A 27,449-nucleotide genomic window follows, 5' to 3' on the forward strand; every position below is an offset into this window, starting at 1 on the left:
TGCAGTGAAACGATAAATAAATAAATAAGACGTGCAGAAGGAATGCTGGGTAAACACGCAGAAAGTGCGAGCAAATGCTGTTGACAGATTTCTTTGTTCCTTAATCCTTCAAAGAGTATTTTATTCTGAGCATTCACGAACTTTACAAACAGTGTTTACACTTTTAAAGCCATATTTAAAGGCAGCTTGGATATTTTTCTTTAGCGATGAGACAAATCAGCCCTTCCTCATGTTCTAACAGCTATTTATTATCATTTAAATAATATATAAACTATGTGGAATATTTTGGTAATCCAAAAAGTGCTGGATTTGAATCTATAACTTGTCTTCAAACAGGTTGTTTTCATCATTTTACACTGTGTTAAGTGAATATGAGCTGCTTCTGCTAATAAGAAGAAATGCATCTATCAATCAGAAAAGCCTCTGCATATTTTGTCAAATAGCGGTTAGCAGTATTCATGCCGGTTTAACGCTCGTGTCCCCCAAAAGACATTCAAAGTACTCGCAGTGTTACATGACATGTTGTTGCCGTGTTTCCTTTCTGTTTTGTATTCTCAAGGTAAGACTGCTCTGAATGGTGGGTGGCACTTCGGTTTCCTTACAGGAAGTGCTGACGTTAATGAATGGTAATTTTTCCTCAGAGGAAAGAGTGGGTGACACGAGTTCGTTGAATTAACGTGCCAGTTTATTTTCGAGACCCCAAAACCTCTGAACAGAGGTTTAAACCCACCCGTTTGTAACACTGTAAAACCCTGGTTCGACTGTGACGGGCTGAAAGAGGACATCAAACGCACAGATGATGTTTCGGGGCCAGTGCGAGCGGGAGTTGTAGTGTTGTTTGTGTTCCCTGAAAGCTGGAATCTAGTGCACCTTGGCTCACGAGCGAAATTAGTGTCAGCAGAGAAGGATGTCTGTTATTTGGATTGTTTGGTCTCTTTTCACACATACGCAGAGAGTACACGCAGAGCTTTTCTCTGTTTTGAAGCTCAGAGCTTTCTGGGCGCTGCATATCCCTGGGAGAACAAACTCTGTGATGGTTTAGCTGTATTTCTTTTTTGTTGATTTGTCCTATAATCGAGACTTTTTTAAGAGCTCGTTGAGTGGTAGGGATACTTTGAAGCTTCCCCCTGATAGAAGTCAGTCTCCTACAAGGATTTAGCAGTTCACTTTAGCACTTTGTGTGACTGGCATTAATATCTGTGATATATATTATATATATATATGATATATATATATGTGATATATATATATATATTGGTTGGACAGAGCCTGCTAATTTGCTTTTAAGCCAACAAATGTTCAGTGGCTGTTTCACTTCACCTGTAATCAGAAGAAGTGGGAATAAAGCAGTCCTCCTCATTATGTTGTTTTTGCCCTTTCTGGGGTATTATCGAGAACCTTGTGCAGCTGGTTTAAGAAAGGGATTTGATTTATTTGTTTTTAGCCGTTGTGCAATGCTAGCTGGAACCTCTTCGCTTGGATTTGTATCCAGGCGTTCTGAGCTCATAAATTTGCATTGAATCTGCACAGCGGGTGAAGTTGTTCATTGTGTGTTTGCCAGTAATGTGTGAATATAGTTGGGTTTTTTTTTACTTAACTTGCCGTCCAGTTGTATTTTGTTTGGTATCTTAGAGAGCAGAAGCAAACCGTGGATGTCGGAAATAACTAATTCATTTAACTTCCAATTAATCAGTGAAATGAGAGGCTGGTGTTGGTGTGGCGTTGGATTGAATTAGTCGAACTGCTTTTCTTTTTTTTCCGTTTTTGCGTGTGCGTCAGAGAGCGAATATGAGAGAAGCACAGGAAAAAATTTACTGGCAGTACAGTTTGCAGTAAATTTATATTGGACAACAAAAAGCTTGAGTGACTGTGAGAATGGCTTTGAAGATGGAGCAAAGGTTATCCTTCTTTTCCAAAAGAATGACGGTACAAATAAAAGAGACTGGCAACTGATAATCTTTGATGGATGAGCGAAGGCAAAAGTCAAGTGCATTTGTGCGTTTGCTTCTTTATTCTCATAAACAAAGACTACAGATAAGCAGCAGGAACACTTTTGCAGTTCAAATAAAAACCGCAAATTAAGTTTTAGAACAGCCAACAGGCACAAGGAACTAAAACATTTTATTTTGCAAATGCTGTGTTTGTCAGAACTTTTTTCCTATTTATCTGGATTATATTTTGCCCTTCCTTGTTTTCTGAAACGAAATTAAAAACGTGTGAGTCATCCAACTGAGATATTATCCTTTTGTATCAATTCCAAAGGCTTTTCCTCTCAATTAGTACTACTGTTTCCAGAAAACCAAGCCAAAAGTGCTTCATAGTTTCTGTTATGGGAAGAGAAACACATTAGAGGACATTAAGTATAAGGATCATTTTGAGCTACGATAATAATCTGCAGTAACTGCTTCAGTAAACCTCTCTGGTGGTATAAATAGCACTTTAGTCTCTCTTGCTGCACAGTGATTTTTGTCCGTTATGGCTGTGGGTAATTTATGACGTCAAGCCGCTGCTGGTATTAACATGTGATTCTCTAATAACAAATCAAGGAAGTGACAGTTTTCTCCACTCTAACTTTCAGCTGGCCTTACAGTCTTGCAGAGGTTTCAGTAAGTTTACTTTAATTTGAGTCACAACACCATCAGTGTGCGCAGTATGCGAAAAGATGCACATTACAAGCAGAGCTGCAGAGGTGATGAGTCAAGTGACAAGTTTCCTATATGCAGTGACGAGTTGAAATATTCTAGACAAAGCCTTGAGATGAAACGGTTTGATTGAAGCTTCTGCTTTGAGAGAGACAGCGTTTTGCCTACACGCCTCAAGTGGAAGCAACTTTTTAAGGCATTAACGGCAGTGAGCTTGAAGAAAGAAAGGCAGGAGTGCAGAGGAGCTAAGAAGAAGACTTATCCAGACTATAAAAAAAAGATGTCACATTTTTGTCTAGAGCCAACATGTGGCGTCCTGATGTTTTGCTTCTTCAGGGCACAACCAACAGTGGTAGTTGTCTCATCCATCATGATTTGATGTGTTTTTACATATTAATGGATGAAAGGCATGGCCTTTAGGTTGTAGTTTAGATAAAGCAACTGACATTTTTCAGCCATTTAAATGAAACCTGAGTGAACATTTATAGAGCCTCCCATTGGTTCAGGTTTGAAGCATGACTACTCAAAATCTTACTTTAAAAGAGCTGTTTCGACTGTGGTTTTACTCTGTGGTAACTATTATTGTTAATTATTGTTATCAATAACTTGCAGACTGGATGTTTTAGTAAATTATACAGTATATGGCGATCGTGGCTCAAGAGTTGGGAGTTCACCTTGTAATCGGAAGGTTGCCGGTTCGAGCCCCGGCTTGGACAGTCTCGGTCGTTGTGTCCTTGGGCAAGATACTTCACCCGTTGCCTACTGGTGGTGGTCAGAGGGCCCGGTGGCGCCAGTGTCCGGCAGCCTCGCCTCTGTCAGTGCGCCCCAGGGTGGCTGTGGCTATAATGTAGCTTGCCATCACCAGTGTGTGAATGTGTGTGTGTGTGAATGGGTGGATGACTGGTTGTGTAAAGCGCTTTGGGGTCCTTAGGGACTAGTAAAGCGCTATACAAATACAGGCCATTTACCAGTATATAATTTTTCAAATTCGTTAAGGATGTGGTCCATATTCTGACAATTTGCTTTAAAATGTGAACCAAATGTGTTTTGTTTTGCCCCCCCCCCCCTTTCAGAATCAGTACTTATTTGCTCACCAAGATCTTTCAGATATTCAAGTAGACTGGCTTCAGCAGTATCCCTGTAGGGACAACTGAAGTGCTAACTAGCCGTGCCAAACAAGCCGTGTTGTTGTTTACACGCAGCACCCGTTGAATGACGCTCTTGTTAACGGGTGATGCTAAATTTATGCTCTGCAGTTTGTCGTGTTTTACAAACGTAGTATATTTTAGCGCCTTTATGTACTGCTGTGGTTATAAAGTTGCAATGAACTCTAGTTTTCTTCTTCTTCTTTTTTTGTAGTAATCCATTAGGAAATTGAACTTCTCTTAATTCTCTCTAAATCTGATTTCTGGCAACACTGTTGTTTTTTGTCTTTTTAAGTGCATCAGCTTCAAAATCCCCACATAGTGAAAGAACCTTTCAGGCTTGGGAAGAATGTTCAAAAATGATGCTATTTATGTTGACATGTCCAGTTCATCTGGAATAAAGTCAAATCTGTTCAGTGGACTTTCCCTTTTTCATGCTTTTTGTTAAAGCTCTTGTCCTTGTGAAAAAAAGAGAGCTTCCTCAGAAGCGCCCAAGTTTGACTCACTTCCTCCTTTTGGTCTCTGTCTCTTTCTTTCTTTCATTCTCTGTCTCTCTGTCTCTCTCTCTCTTTCTGTCTGTCTCAGGTTTGTGGTGCTCCTTTTTAGAGTTTCCTGCTCTTACATGGTAACACAGAGCTGAAGGTAAGGTGGATTTTATTTATTTAATTAATTGAAGCCAAAGTGAGGTTGGTGATGAAATAGCAGTGACATGTTACAGTGAGCTTCCTGTACATGGAGGAAAATGGCAAAGGCAGAACGGCTGACTTGCTTTCACAGTATATTTCAGGTTCACGCCAGGATGTTTGTATATTGAGGTCAAAGTAAAGCAGTTGCTTGGGAGCATTTCACTTTTTCTTGGAGATGAGAACTGAGGCGCTACTGGTTGTCAAACTGTGTTTGCAGCCATGTCTTTAAAGATCTGTTGAACACACTAAAACACCAGTTTGTCCCACTGTCTTCTGGCAGCACGGCAAACACTCTTTTTAAGCTGCAGCTCCCATTATGTTCAGCGTTGGTCTATTTATATGTTTGTGAAATACAGGTTGGTGTAGAAAGAAAGTCCTACACCCACGATGGGTGTCACAGAAAGAGGTGGTAGAAAGGTTTTGTGCTCTTCCTGTCGGCTCCTCCTCCAATCAGCTGATTTGCAGTTTTGGGCTGATGCTCTCTGCTGATTCCTTTACAGATAACATGTGTAGGTTATTCATTTAAAAAGCACTTGACTGTCTTTTCAAAAATCTGTCTTTATGCCTTGTGCGTGCTTGTAGTTTTCTTTCACACAGGCAATCAGAGAATAGTTTCTTGACATTTAACATGAAAAAATTCTTATAATGCTTTTTTTTTTTTTTTAATTTTGCTTATTTTGAAAATTTAGCTGTAAAGGTCAGCAGGTGAACTCTAGGACACAATGAGAGCCATAAGAGCACAGGAACAGTAGAATAGGCTTTGTGTCGCCAGATTGTGTTGCCAGATTGAGTGGTATTACCTATTTGACCCTATTTCACCTTGGTCTACAAAGACATATAGTCAGTTAGCGAGCATGCATGTGAGCCCAGCTATTAGGCATTTATGACATCCACATGCACAGGAAAAGGCTTTTGAGTCGGGTTTTTGTTTTGTTTTGTTTTTTAATCAAGTTAATTTATTGTCTAATTGACTCATGTTTTCTTGTACAGATGACAAGAGGTCACTTGTGGAAGTCATGGGATATTTTTGTGCAGGGAAATGGCTACCGTTATTATGCTTTATCTGTAGCAAAACGCATGTTTTCACATGTTCTTTATGAGGGAGTGCAGACTAACAAGTTAAAAAAAAAAAAAAGCACTCTTCAATCGGTATAACGTGGACAAGATATGTGACAGAGACATAAGCTACAATGGAACAAAAAAGAGCAATGACAAAGAGGATGAACATTTTTTCCTTTATTGTTTTTGTTTTTTTGTTTTTTGATGCAATGTGTAGTATCAATCACATGTACGTGGATATAAAAACTATACATGTACTGTCAAGCAGAACCACTGACACCACAGGCACCTACAAATACACACATGCACACGCAAACACTCGCACACATACACCACAAATTTCCCGCGTACTCATATCTCTCAGTCTTTTACTGACAGTGACTGTGCCAGTTTTGAGAAGGGTGAGTGGGTGTGTTGACTGGAAACAAGCAGCAGTGACCCAATACAAAGCCCTCTCAACCAAGCCATAACCCTCAGTGTGGAGTTGTTGGCTCCACAGAGGAGCATGTTTAAGTCCTCAACATGTTCAGTGAAGGAGAAAGCGACCCAAGCGGGCCGGGCAAGTGACCTGGATCTTCAGTCGTAGAAGTATTAGTTACTTCATAAAGCAGACTTAATCAAGGTATAAGAAGATAGAAGTGTTTTAGTCATTTATTTACCATTAAAACTATTTTTATCTGTATGACTGACTCTTTTGGGAAAATGTTAAATACTTTACTTAAGTGATGTTCTTTCCCCAGTACATTTAAAACCTTTGTAAAGCTGCTAAACCCACATTGTATCCCAGCTTGCATCCGACAAACGCAGCTTGTATCCCCGATATTAAAAAGTATCTTTCTCGAGGATTAAAATGATCAGAACAACACTTCTGGAGGCGTTCTTCTCGTGCACAATTTTACAGCAAGTTCCAAGTGTTTGTGGCGTGTTTTCATGTGTGTGGCAGAAGATGGGAAAAGATGCGCAGAGTAAAATCCATGGAAAATAGCCTGGACTAATTACTACTGCAGCTGAATCCAATTACCACTCGGTGGAAACAATTTGAATTTAAAAATATTAAGTTATAACAAGTTATTTTACATGTGGTGTCTGGGAAGTCTTCTGTGCTTTGGCAGAACATTACCAGCTTGGATTAAACACCTGAATTGAAAGATGAATTTTTGGCTTAAATGTTTGTAACTTTCTATCTGTGTAATATTACACTATACTTTAAATGGCTTCATAAAGTGGCTTTTATTCATTTTAATTGTGTCATGCTAGTTAATGAAAGGTTTTTAGGTTTATGCCAAATAAACATGTTGTTTGTATCATTCCTCATACTTTAGCTGGTTTTTTTTCCTTTTTTAAAAACAAAACAAAAACAAAAAAAACCCCAAAACTCACCACCCTTCATATTCTTGACAAGCTATGGTTGTTGTGCTGATTTCTGCAGTCTTTGTAAAGGTGAGACACTTGGCAAATAGTAAAATGAAAGCGAAAGTTTCATAAGTTGATCCGAAGTGACCTGAAATGATCTTTTTCTCACCACTTTACATCCCTTTAGTTACTGTTTTCAGTTTATGTGTAGCATATGTTCCCTGCACTCTAATTAAGAATTCTCCCCTTTTTCAGCTTAAGGGTGTTGAAGATGGCGGTGTGGATCCAGGCCCAACAACTGCAAGGAGATGCCCTCCACCAGATGCAATCTCTGTACGGTCAGCACTTTCCAATTGAAGTGCGACATTATCTGTCCCAGTGGATAGAGAGCCAGCTCTGGTGAGTTTATTTGATGCACGTGTGACCAGAGAATGTAAAGGATGTTTAAAAAAAAATCCTAATCCTATTTTTGTAACATTTTGATTTGTTCTGTTCAACGTCTTACAATTTATCGTGTGTGTTTGTGTGTGTGTGCATGTGTGTGCGTGTGTGTTAGGGATGCCATAGACCTGGAGAACCCACAGGAGGAGTTTAAAGCCAAACGCTTACTGGACAGTCTTATACAGGAGTTGCAGAACAAGGCTGAGCACCAGGTTGGGGAGGATGGTTTCCTTCTTAAAATCAAACTGGGACACTATGCCAACCAGCTCAAGGTGAGGCTTTTATTCGAACGCCGCTGCATACTTGATATAGTTCCTATTTAGTGCTTGGTTACCTGGCAATAGCTATTAAGCAATAGCTGTTGCTTGGCTTTGATTTGCAGCGGGTACATGTGTTTCAGCTGTGGCTTGTTTGTCAGACCCTGTGTCATCTGTGGCTACAGAAATAAGGAATGGAAAGTACTGGTACTCCAAGTACTGGGAATGTCAAAAACAAGTCATTCAAAAGCAACTCTGAATGAATAATAAAAACAAAAACGTCTTAAATCTCAGTATTACACCTACCCAGACTGTAGCACTGTTTTAAGAAGAGCATAAAATTGTTTACAATGTCACAAAATGATGTGATTGATGTGATTAGAAGTCACAGCTGTTCAGCTTAACTGCCTCCCTTACTGTAGTTCTCAGAAAGAGCACATGTTGCACAAAATGTTTTAAGAACAGGTTGTATCCACTGAGAGGAAAACAACAAGACGGCTCGAGCGAGGGCCTCAGTAGCTAGCCAGCTCTGCTATTTATGATCGAACTCCCTCTTCACAGATCTGTTCTTCTGTTTGTTTTCTCCCCTCCCTGACACCACGAGGAAAAACAGGGAGAATGGGGCAGGCTGCGCACATCACACTGCAGTCCTGAATTCCTACCACACTGTTTCCCAGTTTATGGCGCTGAGCACACGTGTATTCGTGTAGTTGAGAGTGACATGTTAAATGTGTCGCTTGGGTTCCTCTCTTTCCTGCAAAAGTCAGAAAAATGCAGATATATAGCTACTGTGAATGATTTCTCTCTTTCTGTGCGGTATGAAGTGAAAGCAATTCAACTTGAAACTTAATTCCTTCACTTAAAACAGGAAACAACAAGAGTATCGCCCGCAGTTTTAAACTGAAACGAGATTTTGTTACACTGTAACAGACAAACCACTTAACTAGGCGTATACTAATGAGTCATGGCCCTATATGAAGTGTGCTCATTAACTTAATAGGTTTTGGTGTGTCTGCAGTGTCAGCTCCAGAACCTTTGATTCCACTAAATTGGCGAGCCCTGTGTGCAGAAGCCGCTCTACTCGTCAAGAGCTAACAGGCCTTAACACAGCTCATGTGCTCCTTGTCTTTCAGAGCACGTATGACCGCTGTCCTCTGGAGCTGGTCCGATGTATCAAACACATCCTTTACACAGAGCAGAGGCTCGTCCGAGAGGCTACAAACGTAAGTGGGATTCGTGTTTGTGCATCGAACATGTATAAAAATAAATAATTTCTGAGTGTATATGTGAAAAAGTACCACATTCCAGTTTGTTACACTTATATTTTCAGATCGTCAAGCCTATTTTAATATTAGACAAAGAAAAATACAAAATCCAGTTTTTTAAATGAAGATTTTATTTATCAAGGGAGTTAACCAAACTCTTCGTGACCCTATGGCAAAATAACCCCAACCCCAGCTTGTAAAATCACGATTTAACTGTGATTAACTGCTTTTTTTTCTTTGGAAAGCTGACACATCTTGCCACAATCTCAAGAAACATGAGAACAGCTGAGAAACAAAGTCATTGACATCTATGAGCCTGGAAAGGGTCGCAAAGCCATTTCTGAGGCTTTGGGATTCCAGCGAACCACAGTGAGACCCATTATCCACAAATGGAGAAAAATTGGAACAGTGGTGAACCTTCACGGGAAAGGCCGACCTACCAAAGTTACTCGAAGAGCGCTTCGGCGACTCATCCATAGGGTTCATATAAGGCCAGGAGCTCACAAAAGAACCAAGTACAACAACTAAAGAGCTGCAGGCCTCGCTTGCCTCAGGGTCAGCGTTCATGATTCAACAATAAGAAAGAGACTGTGCAAAAATGGCATCCATGGGAGAGTTAGAAAGAGAAAAATTACTGTTGACCAGAAAGAACACAAAGGCTCATCTCACATTTGCCAAAACACACTTTGATAATCCTCAAGACTTTTGGGACTGACGAGACAAAAGTTGAACCGTCATACCGACAGTAAAACATGGTGGTGGTAGTGTGATGGTCTAGGGAAGCTTTGCTGACTTAAATCCATTTAGATTTATGCTTAAAGGCTTCAGTTCAAAGCAAGCAAACCATTCATGCTTTAAAACCCTCTAATGTGGCTGAATTAAAACAATTCTGCAAAGATGAGTGGTCCAGAATTCTTTCAAAGGGATGTGTTTTTTAATTTAGTCAGGTTGTCATTGTCTAATGTTAAAATTAGTTTAACCTCCTAGGACCTGGCGTCCACATATGTGGACATCACATTTTGGCTTATTTAGACCAGAATACTCAATTTTGCTCTACAAGGGCCTGATATCCACTTACGAGGACATTATACTGCTACTGTTCTATCAAATTTTTAAACGAATATCCTCATATGTAGCTCTTATTTTTCTTAAAAACAAAAATAAGGTAAAAAAAAAAAAAGATCTGGTAATTCTTTGTATTTACGTTAATCGGGCCCCAATATGCCCAACTATCAAAGAGAAATTAAAAATGCATGCCATGGAAGAGTTCGGGTCTTAGGAGGTTAATGATCTGAAATATGTAAGTGTGACAAATATGGAAAAACCAAAGAAATCAGAACAGCAGACACACAAACACACCTGTGGCTTCATAGCCTGCAAAACACAAACTACATAATGGTGGCTGATTCGGAAAGTGGATTACTATTCTCCGTTTCCTGTATTTGTTTATCCTAGAGGGTCTCCTGAGTTCATTGTATTCGAACATTATAAATGTGATATCGTACCACAGCCAATACAGTCATGCTTTAAAATAGCTTTGTAAAACCAAACCATTTGTATTTCCCTACTTTAACAATGCAATATACAGGAAAGTCACAGGAAAGTCAGATATTTCACACTTTTATAACATGCAGTGAGCCGAACCATAAAGCCAGCCGTGCGTAAGACATCTTCCTTGAACTCCTGTGGTGAATTGATTTTCAGTCACAACATGCCTTTTCTGTTAGTGGAGTTAATTTTGGCCCGTTCAGTCTGAACCTTTAGGTACAGTTATGCACTTTTTCAAATTGTGGTGACCTTGCACTCTTCCTGAGGATGCAAATACATTTTTTCCTTTTTAACTTGCACCGTTGCCACTATCCTTGTGTTCCCGGAGAATTTTTACAGTTAAATAGTGCAGGTGCTGGGGTCTATCGATCAGTCAGTGCATCATGTTAGTTTTGGTTCCGTAGCTGTCTGTCTCTGTTTGCTGGTCTCTCAATCTCATATTTTGTAATCGACAGTCAAACTCTCCAGTGGGTGGAATGATGGACAGCATGTCTCAGAAATACCAACAGATCAACCAGGCTTTTGAGGAGCTTCGCCTGCTGACCCAAGACACTGAGAACGATCTCCGCAAGCTCCAACACAACCAGGAGTACTTCATCATCCAGTACCAAGAAAGCATGCGCATTCAGGGTGAGACCAGAGGGCTTGCATCTTCTTAGCGCTGCACGACCATAATGACAGAATCAGTTTTTGGTACTGCAAATACCAAAAAACATATAATTAATGTTTCTAACTGTTATTAGTCATTTAGATTTGCTGCTGTACCATTTTAATTCCTTGTTGAATCAAGAAACAAACTCTAGTTTATCTACTCTGTTTGTTTGGTGAGCAACTTGCTTAAAATAATTATGCTGCTCCCTTTTGGTTAATCAGTCTCACTTAGTCTGTTGTGTGCCACATGTCACTGTCCAAATACAAAAATAAAAGATAATTATTCACACAGCTATCTGAATTTTGTGTTGAGTCATGTAGATTAACAGCGAGAAACTGACAGCTTCTGTAACACTACAGATTTTTCACGAGTGCTCCATGTGTCAGACAGAAAGCATCGAGCTTTTTTAATATCTGAGCTATGCAGGAGGGGGAGGAGGGGGTTTTCCTGAGTAAATCATTATTCCTCAGATGGGACATGAATATTGCATGTGCACAGGTTAGAAATTGTTACTGCTTCTCTTCTACTCCCTCCGTCTTAAACTTGTCTCCCGTCTTCAGCTCAACTGGCCAGCCTGGCCACACTGCCCCCTGCTGACCGCCAGCTACGAGAGCCTGCCCTTCTGAGCAAGAAAAACACTGTGGAGGCATGGCTGACGAGAGAGGCCAACACACTACAGAAATACAGACTGGTGAGACACACTTGCACTTACTTATTTCGTTCGTGTGTGTGTGTGTGTGTGTGTGTATCAATGTGTAAATTACACTCCATAAAGATAAAATTAACTAGACCACATTGTGGAATGAGATCATATCACTGCAGTGCCAGTGCAGTTGCCAGATTACACCCATCCTTGAACTGGGCCTTGGTTTTGATTTTAAACTGTGCAGAAAATCTTGGACAGCTGATAAAATCTCTCCACAGACAGACATATAAACACCTGGCAAAGAAGTTGAAGCCAACTTTGTGGTAGTTGCTGCTACAGCTGTTGTCTCCCAGACATTTTATCATGATGACTGTCACACACATACACACGCAAAGCTGGTGCTGCGTTTTCTTTTTGACTTTAAGTAAATAAAGTATGGTATATGTAGGTAACACTACACCCACAGTGAAATCGGCCATCACTTTGATTTTAGTTACAACCCTGTAAAGTTTTGTGACCGCACCTTGTTTCGAGGCAGTCACATCCAGACGAACACGCAGAATGAGCAACTGTTCTCTGCAGCTTTTGTGGTAGTTGCAAACATCACACTCCCTAAGTTAAGTCTTTACCCCTTTAAAAGCGTAATCGGAGTAACCCTTGATGCTTTTTTCTGAACTGAGCCATTTCTCTCATATTTCGGGCCTGTTTATAGCATAAAATGACTCGGTTTGCATCAGAATTAAGTGAGCATGGTCTCTGCATATGCAGGTATACTTGGAAAAACCTAGAAACTCTTTTAATAGTCGTCAAACCACGTTTTTATTGACATATATACTGAGGTGGCAAAAGTAAGAGTGAGGCAGAGGTCACCAAATGAGGAAAAGAGTCTCTCCATAACCACGGTTTACTTCGATGACGCACAAATTTGTAGCCCTCACACAGATTCACAGAAACATTTGATCAAAACTTGGTTCTGGTGAAGTACATGTGTCTTGCTTGCTTGTGTGCAGGACCTGGCAGAGAAGCACCAGAAAACACTGCAGCTGTTGAGGAAGCAGCAGACCATCATTCTGGATGACGAGCTGATCCAGTGGAAGAGACGGCAACAACTGGCAGGCAACGGGGGACCGCCGGAGGGAGGCCTGGACATCCTTCAGTCCTGGTGAGTTGCTTTTTTTTTTTCGCTCTACCTCCCACCAAGATCACAGTAACTAGACTCTCTCACAAGGCAAAAGGTCACAGGTTTAAAAGCTTGCTTTGGAGTGGTCCTGTGTGGGGGGTTTTCAAAGGTTATTGGCAGGCATAGGCTGTCTTACATATTTTCTGTCCTGGCTGTGAGCCCTTTACCTTTTTAAAGGCATCACTTATTCAGCCAGATCTGAACGTTTTAGTAGTGTCAGCTACTTAAATTCTGTCTAATATAGCTGAGCTCAGCTTCCAGGAGTTCAAATTAAAATAAGTAATGGTGAAATGTAATATTTCTGGCACTGGTCGTGTTGATCTTCAAGTGTTGTTCTTACTTGTGTGTCTTTCTTGTGGATGCGTGGCTGGATTGGTGCCAGGTGTGAGAAGCTCGCGGAAACGATTTGGCAAAACAGGCAACAGATTCGGAGGGCCGAGCATCTCAGACAGCAGCTGCCTATCCCCGGACCTATTGAAGAGCTCCTCAACGAACTCAACAGTACTATCACAGATATCATTTCAACACTGGTCACCAGGTGTGTTTGTGTGTTTCACGTTTTTCTACACATCAAAGGCTGCAGCACCTGGCATGCTTATGTGTTGTCTGCAGGTTTTATGTAGAGCTGTGCAGATCAGCTCACTAGGAGTCGGGGGGGTTGGGGGGGGATATGTTAGAAATATGTGGAACCACTAATGTGCGCAGCTCTTGTTCGTGTTTGTCTTGCTGTTGGTCCTTAACTCCAGCCGTGAAGAAGACAGTAGCCATTCTCTATACAGAGCTCTGAAGTGTTAAAAACCATACAAACGATCTCTGTCTGCTCAAGTCTGATTTTTAACCAGGCAGCATTAAACAACTACACGGCATGTTTACACTCAGGCTATGTGATATTTTTTGGACTTTATGCAATCACGTCTGCATTTGTTGAATACCCATAATTCTCCACTCTGCATACTCAAATACGAACACTGAGGGAACATCAATGAGGGGTCACAAATTGCACATTAATCTTATCTACAACTTTAATTTATTTTGTGAATGTAGGCCAGTATAGGCGCTGGGCGGATCTTTTTTGCACATTGAGGAATTGCGTTTTATGCACTCAGGTTACTGAGTGCAAAAAGGGCAATGAAAGGGCAGGTCTACTTGTGCAACTGGTATTGTGGTCAATAGAGTGAGAGATGTCATCTATTTGTAAAATGAAATTACTCCGGCATTCAAAATTATCCATCAAATAATGTAATTCAATCCACATGCAAAAATTTTGTTAAAGTTTGGGTTTTCTTGTCTGTCTCTTACACTTATTGTGTGAGTGTTAAAGCAAACGTGAGAGCTCTTTACCTTGTACTTAAGCTATAATCCTGATGCTGCCGCAGCCTGTTGTGGTAAAGAGAGCTGAGCAGAAGGCAAAGCTTTGCTGGACAGTCTGCTTTCCTTCCCTGACCTATGGCCACAAGCTATTGGTAGTGACACACATAACCTTCCTTCAAGGGGTGTCTGGGCTGCCCTCAGATATGTCAGACATGTCTTCTAGATACCTCCTTTTTGAGGTATTTTGGGCATGCCCCACTAGGAGGAGATCCCAGGGCAAACACAAGACATGCTGTAGAGAGCTGGAGCGGAAATGTCTCTGAAGAGGAGGAGGCGGTGGCTGAAGGGAGGGGTGTCTCAGCATCTCTGCTTAGATTAGATTACTGCAACCAGTTAAATAGTGAAAAGTGAATAGGTGGATGGACTGTTCTATGTTATCCGATAACGCGATAGTGTGGAGGTACATTAATACACATAGCACTGGTAACTGTAGACATCAATAATCCACCATCAATACCTCTTTTCTCAGGGTAGCTCTTGCACAATTTAAGCTGCATAACTGTTACCAATATCATGTATTACAATAACCTCGATCCATAGTGCTAGAGTCTGGGTGGTAAAGGGAATTTTCCATTATGGACTTTGGCTAACTGCCCCCAATAATGACTCCCACACTCCCACATAGACAAGTACACTGTACACTGTATTAAACTGCATGAACGAAAGTCAAAAAGTGGGGTTTCATTTACTGTAACCTATGGGGATTATACCTTAAAAGTTAGATTAAATTTAGGATTTGAGTTTATGTAATACAGAATAATGAGTGTGAAAGCAATGCACTGAGAATTTGCGTTTTAGATTTCACGAAATACGTACGAACCCAGAGACAAAGAATGCAACTATACAGATATGCAGAAACAAGGAGCATACGCTGTTCGAGAGCTTAAAGGGAAGGAAGTGCACAGGGAACTTGTTTTAGTCCATTATTTTAAGCCCCAAATGCACACATGCCAGGGTCTTTTAGTCATCCAGCATCTCTGAACAAGAAGTATTCTGAAGTTTGTGACAGTGTCCTCTCTCACTTTCCTAGTAGATTCCCTGCAGGGACCCATAACCCACTAAGAAGTCATGTCATTGTCACAACGATTTTTGACTGGCCACACAGACAAGTCTGAAACAAGACAGTAATGCACAGCTATCAAGCACAATATAAATGCAGATTATGTTTCCTCCTGTCTTTACTCCCTAGGAGCCCCGGGAGGTTTCACACTGGCAATTGCAAAGTGTGGTCTTCTCATAACCACTTAGTTCAGCAGTATTTGTTTGCTTTCAAGCTTCCTCTGAGCCTGCAGGATTAATCATTAGGCTGATTCTGCTGTTATCTTACTACTTGGTCTCTTTAATGTTAATGTGGAAATCAGAAAACGGCTACACTGCCATACAAAAGAAGCACCAACTCTTTGAGAAGAAAGTAATTGTTAACCCTGTCGGTTAACTGGAAAGCGATTACTTACATGACCTTCAAATGGTGCGCAAGGCAGCAATAAAGGTCATTTTGAAAGGTTAATGTTCTCAAGCCTGCAGGTCATTAGAGCATAAAGAGTTTGGAGTTTTTATTAACAAAACAAAACAGCTTGCTGAACATTACCCCATCATTACCCTATCATAAAACATGCTCCATCCTTTATATGCTTAAAACTTTTTCCTTAAACAATTAATGCCGTAGAGAGTGCACATACATAACAGGTTCTGCTGCAGTGAGGTTACTGATCTCCTAATATTTGTTCAACTCTGCCTTTCACTAAAGTTCACTAAACTACAGCGATACCAGTCTTTCTAGCTTTAGATCATTGACTCGTTTGCATAGTTTGCATGTTCTTCGTCCCTTCTTTTCTCTGCATGCTTAAGTGTTTCTCACAGTTTCCCACAGTCTAAAGATATGCTTGTATAGGGCTGTGCTATATGACCAAAATCTCATATCCCGATATAAGAATTCTATCGTCGATAACGATATAAATCACCAAAATTTAATATTTAACATTTTCTGTAAATTCTGTGAATCTCGGGCAGCTCGACTTGCGTGAAGTGTTTCCAGCTGCGCGTCCTTTACCCGGAGTCGAGTGTTTTTATCGATGCATGAAACTATACATTTTTAGACATAAGTTGTAACGGCTGCCGTTTTCTTTGTATTTGAGTCTAAGGTTTATTTTTTTAGCACCTGGCGGCTCTTTTTTTTTACTTCTCATCCGTAAATAATCTGCTCTTTCACGTGATTCAGTTTATTTTGAAAAGTCTCAACAGGATCTTGAGCTTTATTGTGAAAGGTTTATGTGGAACATAAACAAGCGGACACGTGAAGCTGTTATCGTCGATGTTGCTAACGACAACGCATAAAACAGGCGCTTGTCCATCAGTAGTGTGGTTATATAAAATATAAGAGAAAGAGAGAACTTTAAGAAAATAATATAACCACTACAGTGACCATCAGAACGATGAAAAAATATTGCCGTAAACAATTTATTTTGCGACACCACGAAACAAACGATAGCGTAAAATGAAACGATAAATGTTTTTATATCGTCATCCGATATATATCGTTATATCGAACAGCCCTATGCTTGTAGGTTAACTGGCAGCAGGTGTGGATGTGACTCTTAATGCTTACCGGTCTCTCTGTTAACCCTGTGATGGACTGGCAGCCTTTCCAGGGCCTACTCCCTCGCATGTGTCAAAATACGCTGTCTTGGCTATTAAAAACATGTTACAAGTTCATGGTCATGCAGCTTAAGTAGGATGTGTTTGCTTTCAAGTTGCATCTCAGCTCAAAGTAATCATTAGGTTGTGTTATTGGGCCAATCACACAACAGACAGTAAAAGCAAAAGAATAATTTCATAAGAGACCTGTTGTTTTACTGAGCAGTGATTACCTTTATGACCTCTATTAGTGGGAACAGTTACAAATAAGGTCATTTTCACCTTGTGAAGTTTCATTTTCAGGACAGAGTTTGCAACATTCAACACCAAATAATTTGAACATGTTTTACATCATAAAACATTAATGCTGTCTTTTTTATGCTTTAAGCCTGTTTTATCTTTTATTGAAACAGTTTCAGTGAGTAGACTATAAGCTTAGTCATAGGACAAGTGACTTTTTAGTGCACATTCTCAAAGTTGTCAGTCTTCTTTCTACAGAACGAAAGCAAAAAGCTTAAAAAATCCACAGTTGAAAATTGTGTACATAACCTGCACAACTGGAATGGAAAGTTAACTGTTTCCTAAACAATTATTTCGGTTGAAGCTGCAAATACTCAGCAACAATTTAAGACCGAAGTAGAGCTTATAATCTGCAATAATCTGTGCAGCTGTACCAAAGTTAACTAAACAACAATGATACTGATCTATTTTGCTTTTGCTTGGAACAGATGGAATTTGACACTGACATATTTGCAAACCCCAAGATTTCCAGTTCATGTGACACTGATACATACTACCAGAGCTGTTATTTGACCCGTTAATTAAATGGACGGGTGGTTGGATGTCGCTTTAAGATGTGCATATAGTGGCAGTAGGTATCTGATGATAAAGACTTTTGTCACACTCTAACTGTCACTCTTCTATCCACAGCACATTCATCATTGAGAAACAACCTCCACAGGTCCTTAAAACCCAAACTAAGTTTGCCGCTACAGTGCGCCTTCTAGTGGGAGGCAAGTTGAACGTACACATGAATCCCCCACAAGTCAAAGCTACCATCATCAGTGAACAGCAAGCCAAGGCCCTCTTGAAAAATGAAAACACAAGAAAGTAAGTTTGGTGCATTGGTGCAAATGGACTAGTGCTTTTCTACTGATCACTCAAAGAGCTTTATACAACATGATTCATTCACCCATTCATAGACAGTGTTGGGAAGGTTACTTTTAAAATGTATTCCATTACAGATTACAGAATACATGCCACAAAATGTATTCTGTAACGTATTCCGTTACGTTACTCAATGAGAGTAACGTATTCTGAATACTTTGGATTACTTAATATATTATCGTGCTGTTTACAACTACATGAATGTACTATTGCTGTGATTTATTACTGTTACTGAAGGTCCGCGGCTCCGAACCGTAGTAAAGGGACCTCTGACTAATACGTCGGGTTCCGTGTCGGGCTCGTAGCCGAAAACTAGCTTTACTTTGTTGTCTGGGTCAACTTTGCTAGCGAGAGACAGAGAGAGGCGTTGAAAGGCTGCTCCAACAGAACTTATTGTTTTTGGAGGAAAACACGAACACGGTGTACAGTCGAATCTTAATAGCTTACTTACAACTGGGCTCGTCAGGCACTCTTTTTGGCTGCAGTGGTTATTATTATATTTACATGCTTCCAGCTCCTGTTTCAGCTCGATGACAGCTCGTACTTTTCCTTTTTCTCCCTCCCTCGCTCACAGATACATAACGTGTATGGCAGTCCATTCTCCCTGCAGCACGGACTACACTGCCTATGATGCTACATTCTTTAGAGCTATACCGGTAGCATTCTGCCTATTAGCTTAGCACAACAACAACAAAAAGGCCTCTCTCACCCAGGAAATACGCAGAGAGAGCGTCACCCTGTAACCATGGCAACCGTAATGCTGCCGCCTGGAACAACAGAACGTAGCTGTCAAACAAAACCCAAACAGTCCTGACCCGCCACAATATGAAACAGGGAAGTACCGCCGTGTAATCCATTTATTTCAACAAAGTAACTGTATTCTAAATACCACCTTTTTAAACGGTAACTGTAACGGAATACAGTTACTCATATTTTGTATTTTAAATACGTAACGGCGGTACATGTATTCCGTTACTCCCCAACACTGTTCACAGAGCATATACATACATCCCCTTTTTTTTTTAAACGTTCAACTTTTCGCATTCCATCTTCCTTGACAGAGAGAGAGATAACACTGCAATAAGTTACCATAGCACAATTAAGATAAGCGGTTTGGTTTTCTTCCGAGATTACGGGATCCCATGATGAACTCTGGCCTAGTGTGTTCCGAGACCTCACCACAGAAACATGGCTGGAACTTGAACAATGTCTAAGAGGAATCTATGGTGTGGACACAGAATCCGCATTTAGCCTGTTCCACAGCCTTGTTCCACATTCCTCCTAACTAATAGAAACCTTACAAGACTGTAGGTCTGCCAGGCCGCCAGTGGGAAAGTGTCTGAGCGGCTACATCTTAGCAAAATCTACAGAGCAAATCTACATACATCTGCTGCGTCTCATCTAAACCACTTGTCGAGAGACTTCTGCCACAACGTCTCGCTCAAAAGCATGTGACTAAAGAGGGACGCCACATGAAGCGTAGTCTAGTAATGCTAAGCATTTGTAACTGCATTTAACAAACCAATTTAACAAACCAGCAGTGTCCGCATGTCAGTAACTTAGTATGTAGGCAGTGTCTGAGGAAGTGAGTAGTGAATGAACGTAAAACCAAAAAGCACGACGTAGCTCTGCCGGTTAGTGAGGAAGTCGAAGAGATAGAAAGTGAGCAAGATGATCTTGCGAGGCATCTTAATAGTCTCCTGAACCCAACTTGCTCAGGTGTGGTTTCTATCCAGGTTGTCTCCACCCACTAATTTCCAGGAAGAAATAAAAGCATGCAGGCTACAAGGAAAGACAACAAGAAAACAGCCCTGAACCTGCCATACTTGTGTTTAGTGTTTACTGTTTAGAGAAGACTAACGGTGGTAGTTAAACCTGCCAATTATGCACGCAATACCCCCCCTACACACACACACCTACCAACCACTCCCTCCATACAAAACAAAAAGCTCCTGCTGTGTAAACATGCATTTGTAGATAACATCTAACTTTATTGTCTCTGTGTTTTAGTGATAGCAGTGGTGAAATTCTTAACAATAACTGTGTGATGGAGTACCACCAGACTACAGGCACTCTGAGCGCCCACTTCAGGAACATGGTAAGTATGAGCTATTAGGGAAGATTATTATTTCCATGTAAAAAATAAAAATAAAAAATAAAGCTGAAGTAGTATTGCCATTGTTCCTTCTATACAAAAAGTCTCTTAGCATTTAATCTAAAATAATAGCGCCGTGCTATTTGCCTTCTTTTGCTGCACTATACACGAAACAGGTAAATATGTGATTGTTTTGGGTCAATACAGGAGAGTTGCTCAGCCACTTATATAAGGGAAGTAATTGCCAATCATTATGTCCTATATAGCATTTTTTTCCCGTGGATTAAAATTGTGAACAGTAGTCCTTTGGAGGATCGGCCTGCAGCTTCAGTGAAGTTCTCCTCTTCATCACTAATGTTGTTAGCAACAATCTCCAGAGCCCTCCATGGATTATTCACATATGATCCCGATAATCTGCATGCATGTACTGACTGTGTGTGACGCTTATAAGCCTAACTGTGTAGTTAATACATACCATTTGTTCTTGCACATCATTTATCATGCAGTCTTTAAAGAGGATCAAGCGATCGGACAGACGAGGAGCAGAATCTGTCACAGAAGAGAAATTCACCATTCTGTTTGAGTCCCAGTTTAGTGTTGGAAGCAATGAGCTTGTCTTTCAAGTGAAGGTAAGAGGATGTAGGCAAATTAATGAATAAAAAACACTATACTTTAAATCATACTTAAGAAAAAAAAACCATTTTATTTATATATATATATATATATATATATATATAAATAAAATATAGTTGCACATGCTTGCACATGCTGTAGGTAAGAATCTGGCTAGAGTACTCCCACTTGTTCCTTCTGTCTTTTTTCCTGTTGTTTTTATCATGTTTTAAAAAAAATGTATGAAATGCAAGAAATGTTTTATTGTGCTGTAAGTGCATTATTTACTGTTGCAGTTTTCCTATTATAATTTCCTCCTTTCTTTCTCTGAACAGACATTATCACTTCCTGTAGTGGTGATTGTTCATGGTAGCCAAGACAATAATGCCACTGCAACTGTATTGTGGGACAACGCTTTTGCAGAGCCGGTACGTAAATGTTTCAGAGATATTGCATGCAATGCAAACCTTCCTGGAACAAGTATTAAATAATTACTCAGCTTAGTGATATTTTTGTATCTTAATGCAGAAGTACTGTTAACTGCGAAAGGCCTTTGAATCAAATATTTCTGAAGCGCGCACATGTATAGTTTAGCTCTTACAAAATAATTGCTAGTTCTTTAGATGTAATGTAACACGTGCAGCCCTGAACTGAAACACAAATGTGTGTTTAAATCTGTTTTAAATTTAGGTTTTTAATGTAATTATTAAATATTTAAAAAAAAAATTCTCTAAAAAAAATGTTTATGCAAAGGCATAATGTGTGTGTCACTTATGTTTTGTGTCTGTGTGTTGTATCTGGTGATGTGAGTGAAAATTCTTTGCCGTTTTCTTCGTGTGTTGCAGGGCCGGGTGCCTTTTCTCGTGCCAGATAAGGTGCTTTGGCCTCAGCTGTGTGAGGTCATCAACATGAAGTACAAGGCAGAGGTGCAAAGTAATCGAGGTCTGTCGGAGGAGAACTTGGTATTTCTGGCTCAAAAAGCCTTCAGCAGCTCCAGCAACAACCCTGATGACTACCGGAGCATGACTATGACCTGGTCACAGTTTAACAGGGTTAGAAACGGCCTCTTTCTTACTCATGATCCTGTTTGTCTCTATACATGCACACAGCTTTTATGAAGAGTATTCCATATATCCGTTTTAGCTTGAAAGTATAGATTTCTGTCGTGCTGCACTTCATGCATTTTTTAAACGCCTGCAGGCAAAGTTCAGTTAGTCATTTGATCCACATACTTGTTCTTCATGAAAGGATTTACTATTGCTGTGTTATTCATACATAGAAATATTTCTTGCTCCATTTGCAGCAGTTCAAGGGGTTTAATAAATTTATCCCTGATATAACTGAACCTCTGAAAATGAGCGACTATATATCAAAATAGCTGTACTTCCTAATTAGTTAATGCAATATGTTTTTTTTTTAAACTCCTTTAATTCAACATGAAAGACTTCAGTCAAATCTTGATTTTTTTTAAATCTAAAACCTACTGTGCTGGTGCACAGTGGTAATATGACCTAAGTGTAGGTCGGTTTAATGGGCTTGTTTATCCGCACAGGAAAATAAAATGCTGAAAGCCTCATTTTCTGCTTCTGAGTAGCTTGTGATTCAGAAAATGCACTCAGATTCACCACAGGCCATGTGTCTTATTAGATTACAGGAACATTAAGTTTTAATCACTCCAGAGATGTAAGTATGGGTTACAGAAATATGCAGAACTTTACCCAGAGACGTGTACAGCTGCACAAATTTTTAAATCATAAAGAGAACTGTGATTACTGTCAGCGGTCGAGGAGATTTTCATTATTACAGACTGAATTGGGTCATCTAAAAACATTTTAAGTTGTCAGTTCAGTCTGGGGTTTTTTTGTTTGTTTGTTTTTCATGTGTTTTTAAAAAAGAAAATTTCCCCAAACTATGCTCCTTTACAGGAAAGCTTGCCAGGGAGGAACTTCACATTTTGGCAGTGGTTTGATGGTGTGATGGAACTCACAAAAAAGCATCTGAAACCACACTGGAATGATGGGTAAGGAAACTGCTGAGGGTTTTTGTTCAGTTTTAAAAGATTCAAAATGAGAAGGGACAAGAACAAGGCACAATTTTTATTTATTTTTTAAATTTTTTTTTTATTAATGTCTCTCTTCCTCTATTTTTAGAGCCATCCTGGGCTTTGTGAACAAGCAGCAAGCTCAGGATATGCTCATGTCTAAACCCAACGGTACCTTCCTGCTGCGCTTTAGTGATTCTGAAATTGGAGGAATTACAATCGCCTGGGTGGCAGAAAATCCTAACAAAGCAGGTAAAGCATGCAAAACACAAAATTTCTCCATTTTTGTTTTTTAAACCACACTGTTCATCAGACCGGCCTCTTTCTAACAAGCACAGAAGCCACAGAGAATTAAAGGAATCCCATTCAGTTTTTCTTTTGTTGCTGGTTTTTTCCCAGGTGAAAGAATGGTTTGGAACCTCATGCCCTACACAACCAAAGACTTTACCATTCGCTCTCTGGCTGACCGCATTAGTGATCTCAACCACCTTCTATTCCTCTACCCTGACAGACCCAAGGATGAGGTTTTCTCCAAATACTACACTCCGCCTCTCTGTAAGCGTCCTTCTGAGCACACTGTTACTTTCAAATTTGAATCTCACAGCCGCGAAGCCTTCATTACTGAATGATGATCACATCGAGCCATTGCTTATTCTGTCTCCCTGTGCTTGTCTGTTTCAAAGCTAAAGCAGTTGACGGTTACGTGAAACCACAGATCAAACAAGTTGTGCCTGAGTAAGTGTCCGGCTTCCTGTTCTCTCTTTTTCTCGTGTCCTTTCATCACCGTTTCCTCTCCAGTCTTTTCTCATTGCCATCCACCCAGCATTTTATTCTGTAAAGCACAATTTAGAGTTAATCACAAAATACTGGGCCATGAATTCAGATCAGCTATTAGCTAGCTGTTACAGTTGGAGGAGGCCAATTAAGCGCGGCCTGGGTTCCTGTGTGAGCTCGTCTTCCGCTGATCATAAGAGTTAGGCTTGTTAGTTAGCAAGGCACGCTCCCTGCCTTTCTCCACAGTTGGTTCACCTGCAGATATGTAAAACGGCCATAATGATACAAGAAGGCCTGAAAATCATGCTGAGGATCGTTGCTTAGGCAACTACTGACACAGGCTCATGGGGGGTTGTTGTTTTCTTTTCTTTTTTTTTCTCCTTGTGTCTATGTGTAGATACATTCAGAGATGTATATGTGCTTTGTTCATTACCAAAATGTGGTGTTTTGGTTGTTTTCAGGTTTGCCACAGCCAATCCAGACCCAGCAAGTGGGAATCCAACTTACATGGATCAAGGTGCCTCTCCAGCACCTGTCAGTCACCCTCACGCCTATGGCATATATCCAGCTATGTGAGTTTACAACATTTTTTCCGTGTCCCAATTTTGTGCGTGCAAGGAGTTTCTTGTAACTCCTGCTGTTTGATCGCTGTTATGCCGAAAGCTTGTGTGAGTGGCCTCTATCTATTTCCTGTGGCAGGGCTGACTCTATGTTGGATGCAGATGGAGACTTTGACCTAGATGACACCATGGACGTAGCGAGGCATGTAGAAGAGCTTCTCCGGCGGCCTGTAGACAGCCAGTGGAGTGGCCAGCAGTCGTGACCTTGGACCGTTTAACTCGCAACAAAACCAAATGAGCCCTGCCCAGCAACTTGCCCTACTCACATCGACATGGTTTAATTCCATCGGTCTCTCTCATTTTTTTTTCATATTGCTATAATGTGAAATGTTCATAATGGTTGTGATTTTTTTTTTTTTTTTTTTTTTTTGCTTTCCAGCATGAAAACATGCATGTCAGTGACTTCTTATTGTTTTTATTTGTGTAATCAGTGTTTGTAAAAGAAAGTATAATGCAAAACCTCTAATGTTACAATGTTATGAAAAAGAAGTAATGGTCACTCACATAGTGCATGCATTTTCAATTGATTTTAAACTGATTTTTTTTTTTAAATATGCTACTGTATGAAGTTATTTTAGAAGTTGAATGTTTTTATTTTATATTTTCTTCTTTGTAAATGGGTTATTAGTATTTTATTAGTGACATTGAACTTGCCCTTAGACAAAAAAAAAGAAAGAAAAAAGAGAAACTTTGATGAAAAGTTTTGATTTCGCTCCTAACAACATAATCCGAGTCACTGCTCTGGAGAGTTACAGTCATTTTTCTTCAAACCCATATACACTAACCTAAAGGCAGAGTGACTCTTTGCTCACCGCAACTGACAGCACACACGCTTCAAAGATACACATGCACAAATTTAAGGTGTATTTGTTTCTGATTTGTTCACCAGCTGAAAGGAGGGGAGAATTATGTACCTCCCTTGCTCTCACAGGGCTACTTTTTCTTCTGTTTGTACCTGAAATGCAAATCTGAGCATCTACCCAGTGCTGCCTGCTTGTCCTCTCAGGTTCCTCTGTGCCCCTCATCAGTGCTACCTCGCATTATTCCACTGACAGTCTCTGTTAATGATTCTCTTGTTGTTTTCTGCACCACATTCACACCAGTAGGTACGGTCAGACGTTTTTCTTCTTTTAATCTGCATTATTTTGTGTGAAGACGATCCCTTGCTGCACCGGCTAACACTGTTGGCTGTTTTTATGCTTGAAACTGCTCACCTGGAAAACACCGGAATCATGAAGTGTCACGTCTGATTGTTAATGCCTGAATATTTGAGGCTGTTCTGCTCCCTTGTGACTTTTCTGCCTTTCAGTGCATTTTTTTTTTTCTTTGCATCTATGAACGAGTGCAGACTTCGAATGCTTGCACATACTCATAAGCTGCTGGGTCATGTTTAGGATTCTAGGATGTTGAACTGTGTCAGTCTGTTTCTTTGCCTGACTTTTGATTTCCCATATCCACACACACATAAAAAATAATTGTCTTGCATCTCAGGAATGAATCACTTTGCTTAACTGATGTATAAGCCAAAAAGAAGAGATCTATGTATACGAAATATGTGAATTTATTTTCTCTATCTTAATTGTATTTTATTATTATTATTGTTTCACTGGCACTCCCAAATTGAATGTAACCTTTTGCATGACCGTACAATACTCTCTCCGCCAGATAAGAAGTCCCCCGTTGACCATAAGTAGCAACTGAAAAAGGACGCACGGCAACTGGAAATTAGAGGTGTAGTTCTGTGTTTGTCCAGTAAACACAACAGTATTTGAAATATTTCTTTTCCTTTTTTTTTTTAAAAAAAAAAACTTTTTCTTTTGCCTCACTTTCTTTCCTGTTTTAGAAATCTCAAGCTACATGGACAGTCTTGTGCTATGTCTCTCATTATCATCACTTCTGAGCTTTGTTTCACTGTAGTCTGTGTATTTTTTAACGATATAGATGGCGCTGTGTGCTGTTTTATGTACGTACCCTGTTTGTGGTTTGGGTTTATGACTTGGAAGTTTTCCAAGCGAAAAAGCTGTTGAGTTGAAAAGAAGGAAATAAAGTTTTATAAATAATTTGAATTCAATCTGTAGGAATACTTTGAATTTTAAATGTCTCGTGCTAAATATGTTTTGTATGTGCAAATATACAGAGTAAAACAAGTAATATGTGATAATATGCAGTACAACATTATATCAAAGTGTTGGACTAATCGATATTCGATGAGGCCTTCCATATGGAGGAAACAAATAAAAGTAATTTATGCCAGATTAAGAATGTGAGCTGAAGTCATCACCAAAGAATCTTGATTCTTGACATTGAATTAAACGACTAAAAAACAGCACTTTAAAATAACACGCCTAGCTATTTGCATGAATATATTGACTATTGCACAAAGCACACCACTGTGATTTAGAGTTTTACACGTTTCTCCGCCAGGCAGTTGTTTCCTACCATAAATTATAATTCACCCACACTGCCTGTGAAGCTTTTGAATGATGTTAAGGTGTTTTCCAACGGTGTTAACAGGCTTGCAAACCGGAGCATGGAGAATTCAAACTGCTTCTCATATTGCACAATGAAAAAATATGTGGCATTGGGCCAACGATAAATGCAATTAAAAACATGAGATTCACATTCAGTTATTTTGAATGATCAACTCTAAATAGTATAGAAACGGAAAGCTTATTGAAAAAATAATAGACCATTTGTCAAAAGTCAGATCACCCCTGATCTGGGGCAGATCTACTGTGGAGGAGTGGCCTAGCATGTCCCATCACCAGTGCCGCCATAGTTTTGCATATGACAATACTGGTTATTAAAATAAGCTAGAATTAATACTTTGAGCCTAGCTACAATTAACGTTGACTTATAGATACTAAAACTGAATATGTTGCATAATATAATTTGCATAGCAACCAAAATTGCTTTATTTTCTTGCTTTTAGCAGCAACTGACACCTATAATTGTCCCTGAGCACAATTTGAATCAATAACATTTCAGATTTCAACACAGGTGGTTGATTGCTACACTGGAAATGCTATGAAGGTGAGTCTTACGTAACCCAGTAAATCATGAAAAATGAGGTTTAAATTTCTGGTGGAAAAATACACCCGTTTCTTCATGAAAGTGCAGATTTCTGACATTTGGTGTAAATTTAAACGTGTAACAATTTGATTTGATTTTTACTAATCCATCTCATGTGTAGCTTTCTGGATTTCACACTTATTTGGCTACATGCTTATTTATTATATAGGCTATAAAGTACATAAAATC

General features: G+C 39.8%; 1 protein-coding gene across 3 annotated transcripts in view; it reads left to right on the forward strand.

The window, feature by feature from the left end:
• Positions 1-26,231, forward strand: part of stat5a (signal transducer and activator of transcription 5a) — a 51,993-nt gene extending 25,762 nt beyond the window's left edge. The window contains exons 2-20 of one of the 3 annotated variants that reach the window (XM_087839955.1): positions 4,373-4,429; positions 7,141-7,284; positions 7,442-7,598; positions 8,717-8,806; positions 10,852-11,026; positions 11,609-11,739; positions 12,705-12,856; positions 13,257-13,412; positions 17,810-17,989; positions 20,057-20,144; positions 20,648-20,770; positions 21,089-21,181; positions 21,599-21,805; positions 22,679-22,773; positions 22,904-23,046; positions 23,194-23,349; positions 23,478-23,529; positions 24,030-24,140; positions 24,268-26,231. In XM_087839955.1, coding sequence (XP_087696081.1) covers positions 7,157-7,284; positions 7,442-7,598; positions 8,717-8,806; positions 10,852-11,026; positions 11,609-11,739; positions 12,705-12,856; positions 13,257-13,412; positions 17,810-17,989; positions 20,057-20,144; positions 20,648-20,770; positions 21,089-21,181; positions 21,599-21,805; positions 22,679-22,773; positions 22,904-23,046; positions 23,194-23,349; positions 23,478-23,529; positions 24,030-24,140; positions 24,268-24,391 — 2,361 coding nt within the window. In that variant the 5' untranslated portion in view covers positions 4,373-4,429; positions 7,141-7,156 and the 3' untranslated portion in view covers positions 24,392-26,231. Of the gene's footprint in view, positions 1-4,372; positions 4,430-7,140; positions 7,285-7,441; positions 7,599-8,716; positions 8,807-10,851; positions 11,027-11,608; positions 11,740-12,704; positions 12,857-13,256; positions 13,413-17,809; positions 17,990-20,056; positions 20,145-20,647; positions 20,771-21,088; positions 21,182-21,598; positions 21,806-22,678; positions 22,774-22,903; positions 23,047-23,193; positions 23,350-23,477; positions 23,534-24,029; positions 24,141-24,267 lie in introns of those variants that run through there. The other 2 variants (XM_087839956.1, XM_087839957.1) reach the window with 2 other exon arrangements.
• The last annotated feature ends 1,218 nt before the right edge of the window (positions 26,232-27,449 follow it).

This window comes from Neolamprologus brichardi, chromosome 4, assembly GCF_056152115.1.
Source record: "Neolamprologus brichardi isolate AB-2024 chromosome 4, ASM5615211v1, whole genome shotgun sequence".
NCBI lineage: Eukaryota > Metazoa > Chordata > Actinopteri > Cichliformes > Cichlidae > Neolamprologus > Neolamprologus brichardi.